Source organism: Caretta caretta, chromosome 2 (genome assembly GCF_965140235.1).
Source record: "Caretta caretta isolate rCarCar2 chromosome 2, rCarCar1.hap1, whole genome shotgun sequence".
Lineage (NCBI taxonomy): Eukaryota > Metazoa > Chordata > Testudines > Cheloniidae > Caretta > Caretta caretta.
In genome coordinates this window covers 75,406,298-75,426,417 of record NC_134207.1, presented here as the reverse complement: position 1 = coordinate 75,426,417, position 20,120 = coordinate 75,406,298, and the positions used below count along the sequence as shown (strand labels likewise).

The following is a 20,120-nucleotide window of genomic DNA, read 5'->3' as shown; positions in this document are numbered from 1 at the left end:
CATCACTCCGTGGCCAAAAAACAAGAATTGAAGGAGTGGCAGGACAGCGAGAAGAGGGACCGAAAGGAGAACGCAACGCACCAGAACGAAGCCACGGAGCGGCTCTTAAACGTTATGGGGCGCCAAGCAGACATGCTCCAGGCTCTACTAGCACTGCAAACCGAGCAGCTCAACATCCGTCCTCCCCTGCAGCCGCTGTCGCAAAACTCTTTCCCATACGTCCCCCCAGACACCGCCAACACACTCTTCTCAACCTCCTGGCTCCAGTCTGAACCCGCTGCATTCCATTCCTCTGCCCTGTCACAGTCCAGCCCTGTGGACTCCCAGTACCCACTGCACTCATCACCCGTCCCTCTGCAGTGTAGCCCTACTGAAGTACAGTAACCTCTGCACTGTACTCCAAAGGAGAAGGCTGGATAGGATACCCGGCTATACACAAATCTTTAACGGTCCCAGGACCCCACCTCCTCCTGGCACCCTCCCTTCCCCCATCCCCCTCAGTGCTGAAGTGTTTTTTTTTGTTTGTCTCTCTCCTCCAGTTGTTGTTTTTTAATAAAAGAATTGTTTTGGTTTGAAAGCAATCTTTATTCCACTAATTCAAAGCAAATGGAGCCCTGCAAAGCAATAGGCAATTTTCTTACACCTTCATAGTGCACCATCTGCACCAATCACAATCACCTCCTAGCATTACAAGCACTGCACTACTGAGCATCACAACAAATATTAGTGGCTTTCATCTTCAGATTGCTGCCTCAAAGCATCCCTGATCCTTATGGCCCTGTGATGTACCCCTCTAATAGCCCTGGTCTCTGGCTGTGCAAATTCAGCCTCCAGGCACTGAGCCTCCGTGATCCATCCCTGAGTGAAGCTTTCACCCTTCCCTTCACAAATATTATGGATTGTACAGCATGCGGCTATAAGCATAGGAATATTGTCATCAGCCAGATCCAGCCTCCCATATAGGCAGTGCCAGTGGGCCATTAAACGGCCAAAAGCACACTCAACAGTCATTCTGCCTGTTACTGTTGAACCACTCCTTGCTGCTGTCAAGGTGCCCCGTGTATGGCTTCATAAGCCACGGCATTAAGGGGTAGATAAAGTCTCCCAGGATCACAATGAGCATTGCGACTTCCCCTATGGTGATCTTCTCGTCCAGGAAGAAAGTCCCGGCTTGCAGCTTCCAGAACAGGCCAGTGTTCTGAAAGATGCGTGCATCATGCACCTTTCTGGATGAGCCTGCGTGAAACGCCCACGGTAATCCACAAGCTCCTGGAGAACCATTGAGAAATACCCCTTGAGATTAATGTACTCGGTGGCTAGGTGGTCTGGTGCCAGAATTGGAATATGCGTACCATCTATTGCCCCTCTGCAGTTAGGGAAGCCCATCTGTGCAAAGCCATCTACAATGCCATGTACACTGCCCAGAGTCACAGTCTTTCGGAGCAGGATGCAATTAATGGCCCTGCACATTTCTGTCAACATGAGTCTAATAGTCAACTTTTCCACTCCAAACTGGTTAGCGATCGATTGGTAGCAGTCTGGAGTAGCCAGTTCCAAAGTGCAATCGCCACACACTTCTCTGATGGCAGGGCAGCTCTTATTCTCGTGTCCTGGCACCGCAGGGCTGGGATGAGCTCATCACACAGTCCCATGAATGTGGCTTTCCTCATCCAAAAGTTCTGCAGCTACTGCTCGTCATCCCAGACATGCATCACGATGTGATCCCACCACTCAGCGCTTGTTTCCCAAGCCTAAAATCAGCATTCCACTGTGGTCAGCACCTCCGTGAATGCCACAAGCAATCTCGTGTCATAGCTACTATGTGTGGCGAGATCAATGTCGCACTCCTCTTGCCTTTGTAGTTTAAGGAATAACTCCACTGCCACTTGTGACATGTTAGTCAGAGCGAGCAGAATTTTGGTCAACAGTGTGGGATCCATTCCTGCAGACCAAAAAGGTAGAGCAGAGTGTGCAGTATACAAACCGTTGAAGGATGGTGCCAAATGCAGACAGAAGCACAGGGATTGCGGGGATGCGAAGCAATGCATCACGGGGCATTGGGACAGGAGCCAAGATGCCCCGCAACCTCTTCTGCCTTCCCACAACTCTTAGCGGCAGAAGAGGAAGAGATGCTCTGTGGGATAGCTGCCCAGAGTGCACCGCTCCGAATACCACTGCAAGTGCCACAAGTGTGAACATGCTATTGCACAGGCAGCTGACAGTGTGAACACACAACAGTGGTTTCCCTTCAGTGCTCTCTGAACGGTGCTGTAACTCCGCCAGTGTAGACATACCTTTAGTTAAAGAAAGGAGTAATAAACACATATTTCAATCGAACAAACTCTGTTTACAGCTTGGTTTCACAGACTGTTGATCTTATAAATTGAGGCCTACCTGTCACAGTGATAGGAGAACTAGGGATATTTTAGATGCATTAACTCCAACTCCAGTTAAAACATGAAAACCAAAATATCCAAGTGTGGTTCACAAGTAACGCACCTAACTTCACATCTAGGCACCTATGTAAAATGGCTTGATTTTTAGAGGTGTTGAGAACTTGCAGCTCTCATTCACTTTTGGGGGTGTTGCGAATGCCCAGAACTTCCAAAACTCAGGCCACTTTTACACAGTTTCCTAAGGATGGAGTTAGGTGCTTTAAGCAACACTATGCGAAAAATTTGACCTTACATTATACCCACAGCAGGTGGGAGAAATAAGGGCGCATCCGACACAGAAGATGTACTACATGCAGTGGGAGAGGGAGTCGGAGGACACTTCCAGCAGAGAGAATGACACACGCAGTCTGAGGGTGGAAAATAAGTAACTTCTGGAACAGAGGGGAGGGTAACTGGGTGGGTGTAAAATACGGACAGCTCCAGCACAGAATATGTCAGATGCTCAGCGTGGGAGAAATGAGGCCATCTCCAGCACAGAAGCTTTTGCAGAGACTGAGAACCTGATCCTCAGCTGCTGTCTATTGGTGTGTGTGTGAGAGAGAAATCAGGGCACCTCCAGCAAAGAGGCTGCAGATAGCACACACAGTAAGTGGATGCGGGGGAAATGAAATCCTGGTCGGTGGATCCTTAACTCAGAGGGAATCCCCTCCACTGTGCTGCAGCTGCCAACATGTGCTGTGCTTAAGAGAGACCCAAAATGGGGGCAATGCTCAGAAAAACAAAATCACTCCTTCGAAGCCTGGCAGAGGCTGCAAAGCCTTTGTGCAGGTGGCTGGGGCTGAGCTGGCTCAGGCTTACCCCTGCTTAGCACATGGTGGCACTGTGAACTGGGAAGGTGCCGGGGCCCCTCCATTAACACAGCACACACAGCTGATCCAGGAGATGCAAGGAGGACAGCAGCAGGAGTGAAAGAAGGATGGAGGAGGTAATGCAAGGCAATGTACAATAATTGGCAAAGTCAGCAGGAAACCGTCAACCCACCTTTTGCACCTGCCTCCAAATGTGCCTGTTAGCCATCTTAGCTTCTGGCAATGAAATCTATGGGTTGCAAGTTCTGAGGGCTATAGGACACCCTGAAATCTATGGGCTGTAAATTGTGAAGGCTGACATACCCTTCGGACAATGCCTACGCTTCAGTTTGCTCCCTTGAGCCCTGATTTACAGCTGTCTGATTCCAGTTTTATGCTAGTGTATTTTCACTTAAATAATTGTTTTCCACTGAAATCTATGTAATTTACCTATGTAAAATTGGAGTAAAGCAGTGGTGAACCAGGCTCTTGGTCCATAAGTAGGTACACATAGTGATGTACAATGGTGTACAATTTGTACACCACTCAGGAAATACCCACACATCTGTTTTCAACTCTGTTCCACAGCAAGGCACTTTCTGAGCTGTATCAATCTAATATTCTTCCTAAATGTGATCCTTCATTCGATGTAAACTTTTTCTGGCTTTGCATGCACACTTCAAACTGAAAACACTCACTCTGGGCCAGACTGAAATACCCATTCTCAAAGGGAGTAATACTTTACTCCACAAGTAGTGTCATTGATTTCAGTGGGACTACAGCTGGAGTCATGTGTTATTGGTGTCAAGGCTGATTCCCCACTCTGGCCCTTTGAGTGTAGGAGGTGGGGGCCCTTAAAATAATAATAAAAAAAATAATACTGGCCACTCCAGGCGTGTATTAAACTCCCAAGGTTACAAGTTTTTTCTGACCTTGGATGGGTAGATGCTGCTACCACCCAAGTGCAAAAACCCCTTTGAGGACCCAGGAAGGACACTTGGGAATTCCTTCCTGTGGGGTACCTTCAAGCCCTTTCACCTCCCCTCTGGGGAAGAGCTGAAAAAGAAAACAAAGGAAATCAGCTGTTGCCACCAGCTAATTAAACAAGATGTGCACAAACCTCTTAGAGACACACAAATCCAATCCTGTTCTTAAAAAAGATAAATTTTAGTAACAACAACAACAAAAGAAAATACATCCTCTAACTTAGGCTTTTTGCTAGATTTGGAAAAAAAAACAATTACAAGGATTAAGCATCAAGATAGCTTCTTGAGGTCCAGCTTAAAGGTTACAAGCAAAACAAAAGCACCTAGGATTAGCACAGAGGAGTCCACAAGCCATAAAGAAATAAGAGAGAAATCTAATCGCATCTTCCTAGACATTTCCTGATCTACTTACATATCTGGGGTTTCAAATGAGTAATTTCTAGGTATGACCTGGTGATTTTTCATAGCTGGCCCAAAGCTTTTTACAGCATAGTTCCAGCCCTGTCTCTCTCACCAGGAGAATAACACAGACAGCAAAGGGGAAGTTTTTCCCCAATTTTAAAAAGTTCTAGCCTTCCCATTGGCTCTTTTGGTCAGGTGCCCACTCCCTTCCTTTTAGCTATGGACTTTTTAACCCTTTACAGGTAAAGCAAGTATAGAACAGCTACTAACAGGGGTTTTATAGCTAACTGGCTGGCTAGGTGTCCATAAAAGGGAGCTCACCCCCATTCATTTATCAAAATCTGTTTTTCAGTTTTCAGAATGGAGAGAGGTAAATAGTGGTGTCCCCCGGGAATCTGTACTGGGACCAGTACTGCTCAACATATTCAAGGGGTAAACAGTGAGGTGATACAAAGTTACTCAAGACAGTGAAGTCCAAAGCAGACTGCGAAGAATTACAAAAGGATCTCACAAAACTGGGTCGCTGGGCAACAAAATGGCAGATGAAATTCAATGATCAAAATGCAAAGTAATGCACATTGGAAAACATAATCCCAACTATAATACAAAATGATGAGATCAAATTGGCTGTTACCACTCAAGAAAGAGATCTTGGAGTCACTGTGGATAATATTTTGAAAACATCTACTCAATATGTACCAGCAGTTTAAAAAAAAGGGGGGAGGGGGGCAGGAGAGGGAACTGAATGTTAGGAATCATAAGGAAAGGGATAGATAAGAAGATAGAAAACATCGTAATACCACTATATAAATCCATGGTATGGTATGCCCATACCTTGAATACTATGTGCAGTTCTAGTCACCCCATCTCAAAAAAGATATATTAGAATTGGAAAAGATACAGAGAAGGGCAACAAAAATGACTAGGGGTATGGAACCACTTCCATGTGAGGAGAGATTAAAAAGACTGGGACTTTTCAGGTTGGGAAAAGAGACGACTAAGAGGGGATATTATAGAAGTCTTTAAAATCGTGAATGGTGTGAAGAAAGTGAATAAGGAAGTGTTATTTTCTTCTTCGCATTACACAAGAACCGGGGTCACCCAATGAAATGAATAGGCAGCAGATTTAAAACAAACAAAAGAAAATACTTCTTGTAGCGGGACAGATACCCTGCTCCTGGGAGAAAAGAGTAGGCTGATTGGGGAAGTGGCCACAGAGATGGGCCTAACTACCTGGGAGCACAGGGTGACGGAAGCAGAACAGTGCTGGGGGAGGGTGAGCAGAGCTGGGGAGCTCCAGCCTGGCAACTCCCCAGGCTGAGGCCTTGGTAAAGGCCTAGGGAGGTACCAGGGCTGAAGGGAAAGGCAGCTGGTCCAGCCCCCTTGCCAGTGATGAGTGGCCATTACAAACTGCATTTTTACCCCAGTGAAAGAGGGCTAGATGACAACTGGCAGTAGCCACAAAGGCAAGGTGGGCCTAGAGGGTTTGGGGTTCCTCTGGGAGGGGAGACCCAGAGTGTGGGGGTACTGCTGGGGCAGAACTCCAAGGTAAAGGGCACCGGGATCCGAGACAGACATGGGGCCCTGAGGCAGGCGAGACACTGGCCAGCAGAGGGTGCTCTGAGGTTGGAAAAGAGCTAGTGCCCAGATGACCAGCAGGAGGTGCTGTGCCGGTGAGCGTTGATCTGCTACACTTCTTCATTCAACGTGCAGTCAACCTGCAGAACTTGTCGCCAGGGGATGTTGTGAAGGTCAAAACTATAATAGTGTTCAAAAAAGAACTAGATAAATTCATGGAGGATAGGTCCTTCAATGGCTATTAGCAATGTGATATTTTCTGCCTTATTATCTATCCTTATGGCTTTTTTGACTGCCGCTGCATATTGAGGGGATGTTTTCAGAACACTATCCACAATGACTCCAAGATCTTTCTTGAGTGGTAACTGCTAATTTAGACCCTATCATTTTATATGTATAGTTGGGATTGTATTTTCCAATGTGCATTACTTTGCATTTATCAACACTGAATTTCATCTGCCTTTTTGTTGCCCACTCACCCAGTTTTGAGAGATCCTTTTGTAGTTCTTCGCAGTCTGCCTGGAATTTAACTATCCTGAGTAGTTTTGTATCATCTGCAAATTTTGCCACCTCAGTGTTTACTCCTTTTTCCAGATCATTTATGAATAAGTTGAATAGGACTGGGCCCAGTACAATCTCCTGGCGGACACCACTATTTACCTCTCTACATTCTGAAAACTGACCATTTATTCCTACCCTTTGTTTCCTATCTTTTAACCAGTTACCAATCCATAAGAGGACCTTCCCTCTTATCCCATGACAGCTTACTTTGCTTAAGAGCCTTTGGTGAGGGACCTTGTCAAAGCCTTTCTGAAAATCTAAGTACACTATATCCACTGGATTCCCCTCGTCTACATGCTTGTTGACTCCCTCAAAGAATGCTAGCAGATTGGTGAGGCATGATTTCCCTTTACAAAAACCATGTTGACTCTTCTCCAACAAATTATGTTCATCTGTGCCTGACAATTTTGTTCTTGACTATAGTTTCAACCAGTTTGCTTGGTACTGAAGTCAGGCTTACCAGCCTGTAATTGCCGGGATCACCTCTGGAGCCCTTTTAAAAAAAATTAGTGTCACATTAGCTATCCTTTAATCATTTGGTACAGATGCTGATTTAAATGATAGGTTACAGACTACAGTTAGTAGTCTTGCAATTTCACGTTTGAGTTCCTTCAGAACTCTTGAGTGACTATCATCTGGTCCTGGTGACTTATTACTGTTTAGTTTATCAATTTGTTCCAAAACCACCTCTAATGACACCTCAATCTGGGACAGGTCCTCAGATTTGTCCCCTAAAAAGAATGGCTCAGGGAATCACGGCTGGGGATGTGAGGGAGAAGACCGATGCAAAGAATTTATTTAGTTTCTCCACAATGGCCTTATCGTCCTTGAGTACTCCTTTAGCAGCTTGATCATCCAGTGGCCCCACTGGTTGTTTAGCAGGCTCCCTGCTTCGGATATCCCCCTATGCCCCCTAGGCTCTGCCAAAAAAGAGCATAACACCAGGCTATCCTCTGTGGTATCTGCCATGCCTGTATCACATCCTTTTACCATTCTCACTATGCACCTTCTTTCATTGTGTCTCCTATTGCCTTGGACTCCTCTCTTGATTATGGACCCGATTCTCATTTACACAAAGGATTTATTCACAGGGTGTGGTTTTTGCAGATTAAGCTAACTGTTTCAAAACAATTGCATTCACACAGCTGGGTTTTACCCACTTCCCTCTGAATCAGTGCATACAAACAGCACTGACATATTTAGAAATAAGTGCTCAGCATTCTGGGAAAATATCCCATTGTGCTTTGTCCAACTGCTGGGATCTATGAATTGTGGGACACTAGAACGGTGTAAAAGGGCCATTAAATTGAGTGTAAAGGGTTCTAAAGGTAAATGAGAATCAGGCCCTCAATCGCTAATGCCTCCCCTCTCTCCTCTTTTACATGCTTTCCGTAAAATTGCTCTTTTTAAGGTAGAGCATCATATAGACTATTCATATATTCACATATATAACACCCCAAAATACCTCACAACCCATATTTTGGCCTGCAGCATAATCACACTTCCCCTCAACCAGTTGTCATTGTGCTTGTGCTTGTCATTGTGTTGTCATTGTGCTTGTATTAATTAAGCCCCCAATCCTACAACAAGGTACACTTAGCACAGACCCTTCTGCCTACAAAGAATCCCCCTGAAGTTGTGTGAGGAGTAATGACTGGCAGCATCAGTCTCTCAAGTGTTCTTTGTTCTGACATAAGCAGTGGAGCTAAAGAATTACACACAATGTCAGTTAACAATTTTCATGTGTAGCCCAAAGCAGATGGGAAAATCTGCAAAAGCAGAACAGAAACAATCACTTTCAAATATTATTGTTTGAAACACTGCATGTATTAGATCTGTCATAAAGATAGCTGCTTCTAATTTTCAGGTAATGTGTGATAGAGGAAGGAGATGAGCACTTTAGAACCCGATCCTGCCAAGTGCTGAGCCTTGAGCACCTTGCAGTATTAAACCCCCACACTGAATGGGTTCTGAACAGTTGGACAAGCCATGTTTGGGGAGCATGGGAATCACATTACTTTGATACTAGGGCCAACATTTTCAAACCTGAATGCCTAATGTTAATTCTCCTAAAATCATATTTAGGCTTCTAAGTGTAAGTGTCATGATTTTCAGAAGTGCTGCAGTCAATAGAAGCTGTGACTGGTTCATCAACATCGGGCTACTTATAGTGTGAGGCTGCAATCCTACACTTATACACATGCTCACCTTTCCTCATATGAGCAGTCCCATTGACTTAAAGGGAACTGCTCATATGAATAAAGCTAAGCACACACGACTCCCTGCAGGAGCAGGGTCTAAATCTGTATGTAGGTTCATGCGTTTAAAGTTGGGAAATAGGACAATGTGGTTCTATACATACTGTAATTCAATGTACTAAGGCTTAAATCTGCTCTTCCCACTGTAGCTCAAATAAGAGGGCTATATGAGGACTGAGTGTGGAGGTGAAAAATGCGATTCAAAATACATTAGCACTTAGGAAAGAAAATACATTAAATCTTCAAGGTTCTAGTACTATAAGTGGCTTCCCTCTCATAGGAAAAATTCTGTTCAGGAAGGGTTGTAATATTTTTTGTTAACTAATGTCGTGAAAATAGCTTATCTGTCAATTTAAACAGACACAGATATTACACATCACCAGAACAGGTTTATAAATTTTTGCAAAATAATTAGGTGGAATTGACAAAGTACTTCATTAGCAAAACAATTACTAACATTTATACAAGGTGGCACATTTTCTGACATTAGTAGAACCATTACTACTTAGGGAGACCACATGCAAATTAGAAAACAAATATTAAAACAGCCAAACATTTGAATTAATATGTGACCAGGACGTCACTAAAAAGTGAACCTCTTTCTTCTATAGCTTTACTGATTCCGTTGTACAATGCAGGTTCTAAGGCCCTTGGAACAAAACCCGCCCCTCCTGGGAGGTAATGTTCAAGGGGAAACAGGGTGACGTCACTGCCCAGCTAACAATGGATCAGAAGAGGGGACGAACTCCGGTTCCAGCACAAGGGATATTTCCTACGTGATGCGCTGTGACTTTGTATGTCACTCCGCATTTCGGTTCGGATACTGACAATCCAACCCCCCCACCCCCAGTATGTGCAGCCCCCTCCTGATCTGCTGCTCCTCCATCAAGCCCCCCACGCTCGGGCTCTGCCTCTCTACCCGCGCACCCACCCCCAAGCTGCGCCACCCTCACCACCCGCCCCCGACATCCCCAGCTGATCGGCCCCGAGCTGCGATCCTGCCAATGCGCCCCACTGACCCGCTCCTCCCCCGATCTGCTCCTGCGTCCCCCGCGGCTCCTAAATCCCCCGCACCTGAGCGCCCATCCCCCGACCGCTTGGCCCCCGATTTGCTCCCCCCACCCCCAAATCTGCTGCGCTCCCTGCCCCCAGTCCCACCTGCTCCTCCATCCCCCAACACGTCCTCCCTCCGGCCCCTTGCTCCGCTCCGCTCCCCGCGCGGCTCCGGCAGGGCCAAGGTGCGTCCGGGGAAGGGCAGCGAGACTCCTCCAGGCGCAGGGCCGGGGCCGGGCAGCGGCTTCCCCGTGGCTTCCCGGGCCCACTAGGCATGTGCAGAGGTTGCGCACACGCCCATGATGAGGGCGAGCGCGGGGGCCGGAGCATGGGCAGACGCGCGATGGGTACCGTCTGAGGCAGGGCAGCTTCTGCCCTGACACCTGCAGCATGTGCCAGGAGCTGCAGCCGCATCAGCAGCCTGCGCGCGGTGCCGCCTCTCGGCTCGCAGCGGGAAGCGGCGGCAGCAGCTCCCTCTCTCTGCCTCTCTCCTGCTTTGCACTCTATTTCAGTGGGTGCATGGTGACCTTACAGAGTGTGCATTACCTCACAGGTAAATATCAGCTGATCCGCTGTGACAGCAGCAGCAGCAGCAGGAGCAGGAGCAAGCATCAGCCCACAGAGCCTTTCTGGAGGTAGCAATTCATTCATTCCTTCACTCATCTTGTCCCTCACCTCTCCTTTCCCTCCCCCCCTTTTCCCAGGCAAAAGCCAAAAGGCTCGCAGAGGATTCTGAAGCCTCCATTAAGGATGGTTCCCACCACTGCAAAGAGCCTGAGGAGTATTTAATATTGGAGGGGGGGGAGGGAGGCAGGGAGGGATGAAAATTTCTGAGCCAGAGGCGGCTGCTAGTGTTGCAATGCACTGCGGTGTCAGTGGAAATGGCTAAGGGGAAGGATGTGCTGGCAGGGAGAGGGTTATTCAGCCTGTTGCCCACTTAGATATAAATATATTTTGGGTGACTCATATTTGCATTGGTACGTTGTTATGCATTCATTTTTCCAATGTATGAAATACCCAAGCTGGAGTTGCCCTGCTACACAGAGAGAGGGATGCTGATACTGAATTCTTGAGGTGGTAAGAAGGGGGAAATGGGGGTGATAACTTGGTGTCTGCTATTAAGTAGGTCCCGGTGGGAGAGCTCCCTTTTTGATAAGGTCTGATGGTTATTGGCATCATGCATTCCATTACCAAACATTACCAATATATACATTCATGTGCAGAGAGGGAGAGTGTGTATGTGGGGAGACGGGGGGAGCACAGGGAATTTTTCATAGGCCTGCGACATATGTTATTTGACTTTTACTGTACTTCAGCTTTTCTGTGGGGTTGGGTTTTTTTCAATGGTGAAGGTGCACGTTGCCGGTCACTGGGCTTTAAACGTACTTGCCGTTCCATTGATGATTCTGGCAGTTGTAAGATGTTTGTGTATGTGTGTACATACAGGCTGATTGGAAGAGGGACAGATGAATCTAGCTCTGATTAATAAAATTCTAGCATCTTTAAACACCAGCTCTGTAAGTTTTTTTCTAGAAATTTAACTTAGTGGAGTCTATAATTTTTACCAAATGTATCAGGGAGCACTTTCACGGGTGTGCTATGAAGTATTATCATCAAGTAACTGAAAACTGGCTAAATAAATGATTGAAATATACTTGATAATGCATTATCTTTGTATTTGTAATTGTCTGTCCACTTACTTGCTAATTCACAAACTTTAATAATTTGCAATGAATATCCTAGTCACTGCAGAATAGTTAGATCATACTATACTGTAATAGCCTTTACCCATAGAATAATTATTACTTAAAAATTAAATTAAGCTTTTAGAGGTACTGTGGTCAGATGAACCTCATAAATGTGCATAGGAATTCATTTCTTAGTATATGCAATGTTTCAGATGGTGTTTAAACACTAGTGTGAATAAATGTCACTTGATAAATCCTGATATTTATCAGTGACCTAGAAGGTTTTGAAATGAGAGGTTCATGAAATAGAATGTGTTGAAACAACATCATAAGCTTATTATTTCTAGAATTTCAGTCCTGTCTCAAGCTCAAAGTTGTGTAAGTTACTGTTCTCTTTTGAACACTTTGCTGCCATTTTTCCCTATTATTCCAGCATTGGGGATGGTTATATAATATTTTTTTTAAAAAAGGAAAACGTTTTCAGCTGTAACTCCATCATTGCTGTAGAATCCAACAGTATTTTTCTAAGCTTTCAGTTGAATGTTAGCATATATTGCATATGTATCACCAACACCATGGGACAAACACATTATGGGGATCTGTCACACTTTTGACACCCGGTACACTATTCACTAATGAAGTGATAAAAAGTGTAAAAAATTAGTGCTGTGTCCTTTTTTTTTAAAAAAGGTAACCTGTTGACAAAAGATGTGTTAGTGTGTGTTCAAATTCAGTTCCATAACTTATGACTTTGTACCACCTCTTCAATGATAACCACTGCCAACTCTTAGAGCTTGATCCTGCTCCCACTAAAGTCAATGGCAAATTTCCCATATTTACCCAATATCAGCACTGAATGTATTGGTAGTGTTTATTGTTTTACCACACGAACAGAATTTATGGTCAAGTTATGATTATGATTACAATAAAATATGAAAATGAATTCCTCATGTTTATAAACAGCAGTGCATAAAGTGCAAAATTCTGTATTGTCCTATTAGAGAGAGATTTAGTTATAACCAAAATAAGTAGCTACACTCATGCAAGAGTAGGAGTAAATACAAAATTACCCCTCACCCACTGCCTGAGCACATAAATTATGAATGTGACACTGTGTATGTGGCCCCCCAATTGTGTCTCAGTGTAATCTGCTCCATGTACATTTTTTTGTGTGTTATAATGTATACCAACAATAGTTTACATCAATGTTATGCATACGCAAACATTCCTGATTCTGCTCTCACTTATAACAGTATCAGGCCCTGATCCTGGAAGGAGATGTGCTGGTGACACCCACATGGAATCCTCTTGATTTCACAATCTAAAAACTGCTGAAAAACAAGAGAGTGGTTTTGAGAATCTGTTAGAGGGAAATTTATTAAATCTTTTAGAAGAAAAACAAGGGGACTTTTTTGTTTTTGAGGCCTTTGTTCTTCTCAGCTAGTTTCCTCTGAATTTTATTTGTGCATTGTAAAAGGCTGTACAGCTCATTTTCCCCTCACACCATTTTTACACAAGTATAAAATTCTGCTGACTTCAGTATGTAAAGCACATCTGCACATCTGTTTCCAGGATCAGAGCCTTAATCAGCTATAAGTGTAATGAAGTCAGTGGAAATACACCGATGTAAAATTGGTATGACCGGAGAATCAGCTCCATAATCTTTTACTCTTGTACAGTTGAAAGTCAGAAGGAATTAGCAGTGAAGAACAAAGGCCACAAACAAACACACCATGTCCTTCTTTAAAAAGTTTAATAAATTGCCATCTAACAGCTGTCCAGAAAGTTCCTCTCTTTTATTTTCAGCAGTTTTCTGAACTACAGTCTTGGAGTTAACATTGTTCTGGAACAACTTTTTGTTTAAACTGATTAAGCTCCATGCCCTTAATTTTGTGGTGTTAAGCATAACTTGCAAACTCATTATTAACAGTTGGCAAAGACTGTTTTTCTTTAAAAAGGCTGCCTAAGTATACTGCCAAGTGTATCATGGTAAATCCTAATGACTATGTTTTAAACTATTGTTTTTTACATTAATTATATAAGTCCCCACCCACTCAGCACAGTTACAAAATGTAAGTATTGTGGACTGTTACAGACTGATTAATTGTGCTATGAGATTTAACTATTCATTAACGTGGGCTACACAGTTCATGACTAGCTGTGTGGGGTACTCCATGAGTGTTTCTACCAGCTATGTTGTAGGGGGGAGAGAATCTTGGGTTTGAGTCACACAGGTATAAAACTGGTGTACTGGAGTCATGAGTCAGGCCCTTTACGTTTAAGTTTCATACTGCTGGTATGTATGTACTGTGTGTATGACATTCATTATGAATCCAGGCAAGAAACTAACATAAATGCAGTTGAAAAAGTTACTGAACACTCAGCCTTAATGATGAGCCCTCATATGGCATTTCTTTATGGGCTTGATCCTGCTTCCATTGAAATCAGTGGTGCAAGATTAGGCCTTATGTCATGATATATTAGTATGTCAAATATTATACAATACAATAAAAACTCCAGTTTCTTATACAGTCTGATGTGCCTAGCACTTATATTGCACTGGCTGACATGTAGATATCAAAAAGAAAAGGAGTACTTGTGGCACCTTAGAGAAAAGTACTCCTTTTCTTTTTGTGAATACAGACTAACACGGCTGCTACTCTGAAACATGTAGATATCAGTGTGCTTGACAAAGCTGGGTCAGTCTCTTTATCACCATTTTAAAAATAAGGACACAGATTACAGAAAGGTTAAATGAACTGTCCAAGGTTGCATGCAAGTCAGCGGCAAAAGTAAGACTAGAACATAGGTATACTGACTCCAAACTCTACCCATCTATCAGCCATACTATAATATTCAGCTGAGTTTGTCACTGAATAGTACTTTCTAAAATAAGCCTTGATCCTGGAATTTCTCTGCGGGTGGACTGCTTCACCTGCTTGGAGCCCTATTGATTCCAGTGTAAATTGCCGCTGGGACATTAGTTAGGTTGTACTCATCATTAATAAAATCACATTTAAACATGAAACCTTAGCTCACTTTTAAAACATCTTAGATACCAGGGGTAAAACTCCTGGCTCCTTTAAGTCAATGGCAAAGCTCCCATTGACTTCAGTGAAGCTAGGATTTCTTCCCAGTGAATGTCTGCAGGGCTGATGCCAGACACTTGTGTGCCCTAAGTAATGTAACATGAGAGAACAACATTGCCCTACAGTTTCACTTTTCTGTCACCCTTTCTCATACCTTTATTGCCTTGTTTCTTTGAGGTCTGTGCCTCACTGCTCTTGCTAATAGTGCTTAGCACATTGCTAACTTTAACTAATTAGTAGTGTCAGCATCCCTAAGAAGTAAGTAGTATTAATTTCATCATTTAACAGCTGGGGAAATTGAAGTAACTTGGTCCAGGCCACAAAGGAATTAGAATGCAGGAATTCCTTGCTCCAAAATCCCAGACCTCTGCTTAGACCATTAGACCAGGCTGCCTCTCACAATATTGAGTGGTCTCTCCTTGTGGCCTGAAGCCACATTAATTGCTCTGCAGAGGCAAGCAACTAGCTGGCAACTGTGACAGAGCTTTATTCCTGGGGGAATTCTGCATCACTGCAAAGGCACATAATTAATGAGCTCCGCATATTTTACATTTTTTGCACGTAGAAAAGCTTCTGCTGAAAAGTTGCTGCAGTTTTGCCTTTTTACACCAGAGGGTGCTGTGGGGATAGAACACAGCAGCCACTCCCAGCCAGCTAAGGAAGAGAAAGAGTCTGCCTTCTTCAAAGTGCCTGTCAGGCTAGATCAGGAGACAGAGAGCGTGGGGTGCTGCGGGGTCAGACAGGGGCTCATAAGGACTAGTGTGGGAGGACAGACTGGGGCAGGGGCTGAATGGGAGTGGAGGTGCAGGACTACAGGCGGGAGGGAGGTGCAGTGCCACATGGTGATGGGGAGGGGGTACAGGGCCACATAGGGACAGGGGTAGCTGAGTGGGGGCACAGAGACACATGGGGATGCGGGGAGTGGGTGTCTGAGTGGAGGTGGAGGGACACATGTGCCTGACTGAATGGGAGAGGCTAAGGGTCAGCCAGAGTCTGCATGGGGGAAGCTTCCTAACAGTTCCTCCCTGCCCCCGCCCAAAAAAACTATTCCATACTTTTCCCACCCATACCCAGAAACCCTCCAAGTTCACACCCAAGCTCCTTCCCAGCAACTATTTCCCTCTCCCTCAGCTCCTCTGATACCGCTGACTCCCCCCAGCCTTTGCACTGCTTCTGGGGAGTATGGGAAATATGGTTCTGTATTGTAGTTTAAATGAATTATTATCTCAGAGTTCTGTATTAATATGCCTAGTAAGGAATTTATTTGTCAAAAAACATTTTCTGAATCTTTTTTGTTGTCTGTATTGTTACAGACATACTTGCTGACAGGTATTTTGAAATAAATGACCAAAAATAATTGAAACTGGTGTGATTATATTGTATTATTTTGACAAATAAATATGCAGAAATTTGTAGAATTTTAAAATATTGTGTGCAGAATTTTTAATTTTTTGTTGCAGAATTTTTAATTTTTTGGAGCAGAATTCCCCCAGGAGTAAGCACTTGCTGCAGTTCAGAGAGGCCAGTTAGAGCATAGCATATAGTTTTTAGTTGATCTAGGGTCCTCCAAGAATGTAGGGAACCACGGCTGAGTGTCTTTCATGGGCCACAAAGGCCAACGCTGGAAGCTGTGTATGTGACCATGAGCAGTATGAACCTGAGTTTTCAGGAAAAATCAGTAACAGACTTTCACAGAGTAAGCAGTTTACATGAGGCTACATCTTCAAGGCTGAGAGGCGTAGACTGAAATTCTGGGTCCACTTTTGCCATTGATTTCCATGGAGCCATGAGTTCACTCATTTTGTAAATAATGAAATTGGAGACTGGCCTTAAGATTTTTTACAGTTCCAAAACTGGACCCAGGAGAGGAGACGGACCCAGGCCCCAATGGTTGACTCTGGTAAGTGACTTTGATCTGTCTAGGTGATGTTAAGAAATGACAGCTTTGTTCCTCTCTCCAGGGGAAACTGATATTAGTTCTAAATTAAAGTAAATAACACCCAAGTACTACAGTAACGATAGCCTCAGCAATATGTAAAACAGTGACAGGGAAGATTTCACACTAAGCTGTATTCAAAAACAAAACAAGACATCTACAGTACAGTTATCTTGAATTAGAAATGTATTCTGAACTTGCTATGGCACTTATCTTCAACAGATAACAGAGCATGTGAGTTCCTTGATTTAGAATAATTTGGGAGTGGCTGTTTGAAATAAATTTTACTGATACAAATACCACAACAATGCAATTTTGTAAGAATCTGTGGAAATAGAACCTACAACTGTAGAGCCTGGGGCAGCTGATATTGCCACTTGGAGACTATGTAGGTTAATTAGGCACTGCAGGAAGTACCACCCAAAGGATCCAGAGTGACAGCACCCTGTAGCCCATGCTCTCTATTTAGCCCTGGAGGGTGGCCCAGGATGTTGTCTGGGTAATCACATAGATTTTTGGCTTGTTCTGACTCTAGACCTCACCTTGCTTTCTGATCTCCAGTCTCCAACCCCAGCCTGACTCTTGCCATCTGAGTCTAGCCTAGTAGCTACCTCTGATCTCTGGTTGTGACCCCAGCCTGACACTGACTCTTGTCTCCTGATTCCAGCCTGGCAGTTACCTCTGGTTTATGATCCTGGCCTGGCTCTGACCCTGACTCTTGCCTATTGATCCCAGCCCTAGTGATTACTTTGATCCCTGCTCACTGACTACTGCCTTGTGGCCATCCTTGACCTGTGGACACCAGCCCAGTTATGACTGCTGGGCCAGATAGCCTAGGCCCCAGTCCCTTACAGATTATAATTGAAAATGTAAGGAAAAACAATTGTTTGGGGCAATGAGAATTAACCGGGAGAGTCTAATGTAAGGTAGCTCTCTCCTTATTTCACACAACTGATTCCCCTCTGCAAGCAAGTTGGGGAACCTAAATTACAACAAGAATTACCAGTCATAAGTCTAACTGGTTTGGGTTGTGGTTTTTTTTAAACAACCCCAAAACTTCTGTTTTAATTCATAGTAAAACATTACTGATCTGTAAATTTTAAAATATATTGTATAAAATATCCAACTGATTTCTGAATCTCACAATTATCAACCCAATTCTTTTTATGCATGTTTTGTAAATCAGCTTCCTTTTGAATTTGAATCCATTTCTGGGAGCTCTCGGAGAAGAGGAGAGCTGTCTTTTGAAAGCATCCTAAACCTGTAGAACTTCTGGACTAGACTGGTTTAGAAAATGTACAGTAAGGAAACGTCTGATTACAGCATGGTAATTACAGCATATGAACAGTATTGATTTTTAATTGATAAAATATACATATTGTAGTCTCTGGATGCATGTATATTGTAGAATTGCATACATTAAAAAAGTTAACCCAATATTGACTGAAGAGAACTCAACAATCTCCCTAAGAGAGGAAATGAAAAGTTTTGTTAAACATCCCACTCAGGAAAAAACCCACATTAGGGTATGTCTGCACAGCAGTTGCATAGTGTAATTTCCACCCTGAGTAGATGTACTTTTGCTAGCTCTGCTTGAGCTAGCGCACTAAGATTTGCTGTTTAGCTGCACCTGTGCCCAGGGGTTGGATGGGATTGTACTCAGGTGGCTAATCTCTCTGTTGTACTAATCAAGATGGAATATATGTGGGCCAAAGGTGTTAAAATAACTCAGTCATTGTCCAGCTTAAACACTGTTAACCAAGGACTGGGGTTTGATATACAGAGACCTTAGTGTGTTTAATACCATGACAAACACACTGTAACACTTGGACCAAAGGTTAGAAAGTTATTGACTGAAATACACAAAAGGAAAAGAATCAAAATGAGGTAAAGATCATTAGAACTGAAACTGTTTCTGCAAAACAAACAATCAAAACTGATTAAAGTCCTTTCTGGGGACAGTGAATGTTGGTTAAAGTCTCTTATTCAGTCAAACAGTCCTTCTTGGTGGGGAAGAAAGGGTTAGTTTCTGAATTGCAAATGACAGTCATTTTCCTGCCTTAGACAAACCAGACAGACACAGAAGGGAGAGAAGAGAGAGGATAATAAAGATGAGTAAAATACGGCTTTTACTGCTGATCTCAGTATACGGCGCGGCTGGTCAGTCACGGATGGATGCTTTGGGCTGGCAGGTCAGCCACAACAGCTGTTGCTCTGGACACTGACTCACCTCCCCATCAGAAATGTATCAACTGGTTGGCTAGTCAGGTCCCTCTCCTTCACTGGTCCTTCTCAGTCTAGGCAGAGCTGGATGGACTGCCTTATCTGAACCGTACAGTTGATTAAATGATCCAGTGAAAGGCTGAACAGGGTGGGGGGAGGAGGGACAGAAAGAAGCACACAAAGGAGGGGAACACAGAGCAGGATCTCTTGTGTATCAGGTTGGGGTCCTCACTGGTGCAGCGATGATGGTCAAATGTCGCCAGTGGAGTATCAAGGTCTGGTGTCATGACAACAATCCTTCTGCTGCAGTGATGGTAAAAGGTCTCCTTGTTCTCCCCCATGGTCTCTTTTTAAAGACACCGAAGGGAGTGATGAGCGAAATAGCCATCTTCTCATTATTTTGACCACAAAGTAGGCCTAATTTCCAGAGTTGGTTCCTTGATTTTTGGTTTTCTGCTCTTTTGTTTACCAGTCATAATCTTAACATAGTCTTTGAGTGGGATCAGTAAACCCTCTTTATTCAGTCTTTGTATCCTCACATCTTTTTTTAAACAGTTTTATACAAGTGATCATTGTGAAAATTCATGAATCTTTATCTGCTTTTCACCAGTTGAGTTTACAATTAGAGTAAAGTTGTAGGCCCACTGATCACAACATCTCCTGCTGTGCAGGTAGACATAGCTACACTGCTAATTTTAGTACGCTAGCAGAGCTAGCCCATGTATGTCTACCCAAGAGATGGGAATTACACCTCCCAGCTGTGTATAGCTATACCTCTTCCAGTTTGTTGCCAAAAGCAATCTAAGGGTATGTCTACACTGGCAGAGTTACAGCGCCGGTAGTTACAGCATCACTCAGAGAGCACTGAAGGGAAACTGCTCTTGTGTGTTCACACTGTCAGCTGCCTGCGCAATAGTGCGTTCACATTTGCGGCACTTACAGTGATATTTGGAGTGGTGCACTCTGGGCAGCTATCCCACACTCTTACTCTTCTGCCGCCAAGAGTTGTGGGAAGGCAGAGGGGGTCGCGGGGCATCCTGGGTTCTGTCCCAATGCCCCGTGATGCATTGCTTTGCAACCCAGCAATCCCTGTGCTTCCGTC

At 44.0% G+C, this 20,120-nt stretch overlaps 1 protein-coding gene and 1 long non-coding RNA gene across 17 annotated transcripts in view; one reads left to right on the top strand and one right to left on the bottom strand.

Annotated features, from left to right (window-relative positions):
- LOC125632421 (uncharacterized) overlaps window positions 1-10,505 on the bottom strand; it is a 31,251-nt gene extending 20,746 nt beyond the window's left edge. Inside the window, exon 1 of the long non-coding RNA XR_012666987.1 lies at window positions 10,188-10,505. This is a non-coding gene — a long non-coding RNA (uncharacterized LOC125632421). The remainder of the gene's footprint in view (window positions 1-10,187) is intronic.
- Window positions 10,473-20,120, top strand: part of DTNA (dystrobrevin alpha) — a 298,132-nt gene continuing 288,484 nt past the window's right edge. For 14 of the 16 annotated variants that reach the window (XM_048840578.2, XM_048840596.2, XM_048840588.2 and 11 more), the window contains exon 1: window positions 10,473-10,717. In XM_048840578.2, coding sequence (XP_048696535.1) covers window positions 10,473-10,717 — 245 coding nt within the window. Of the gene's footprint in view, window positions 10,718-11,135; window positions 11,160-20,120 lie in introns of those variants that run through there. The other 2 variants (XM_048840591.2, XM_048840593.2) reach the window with 2 other exon arrangements.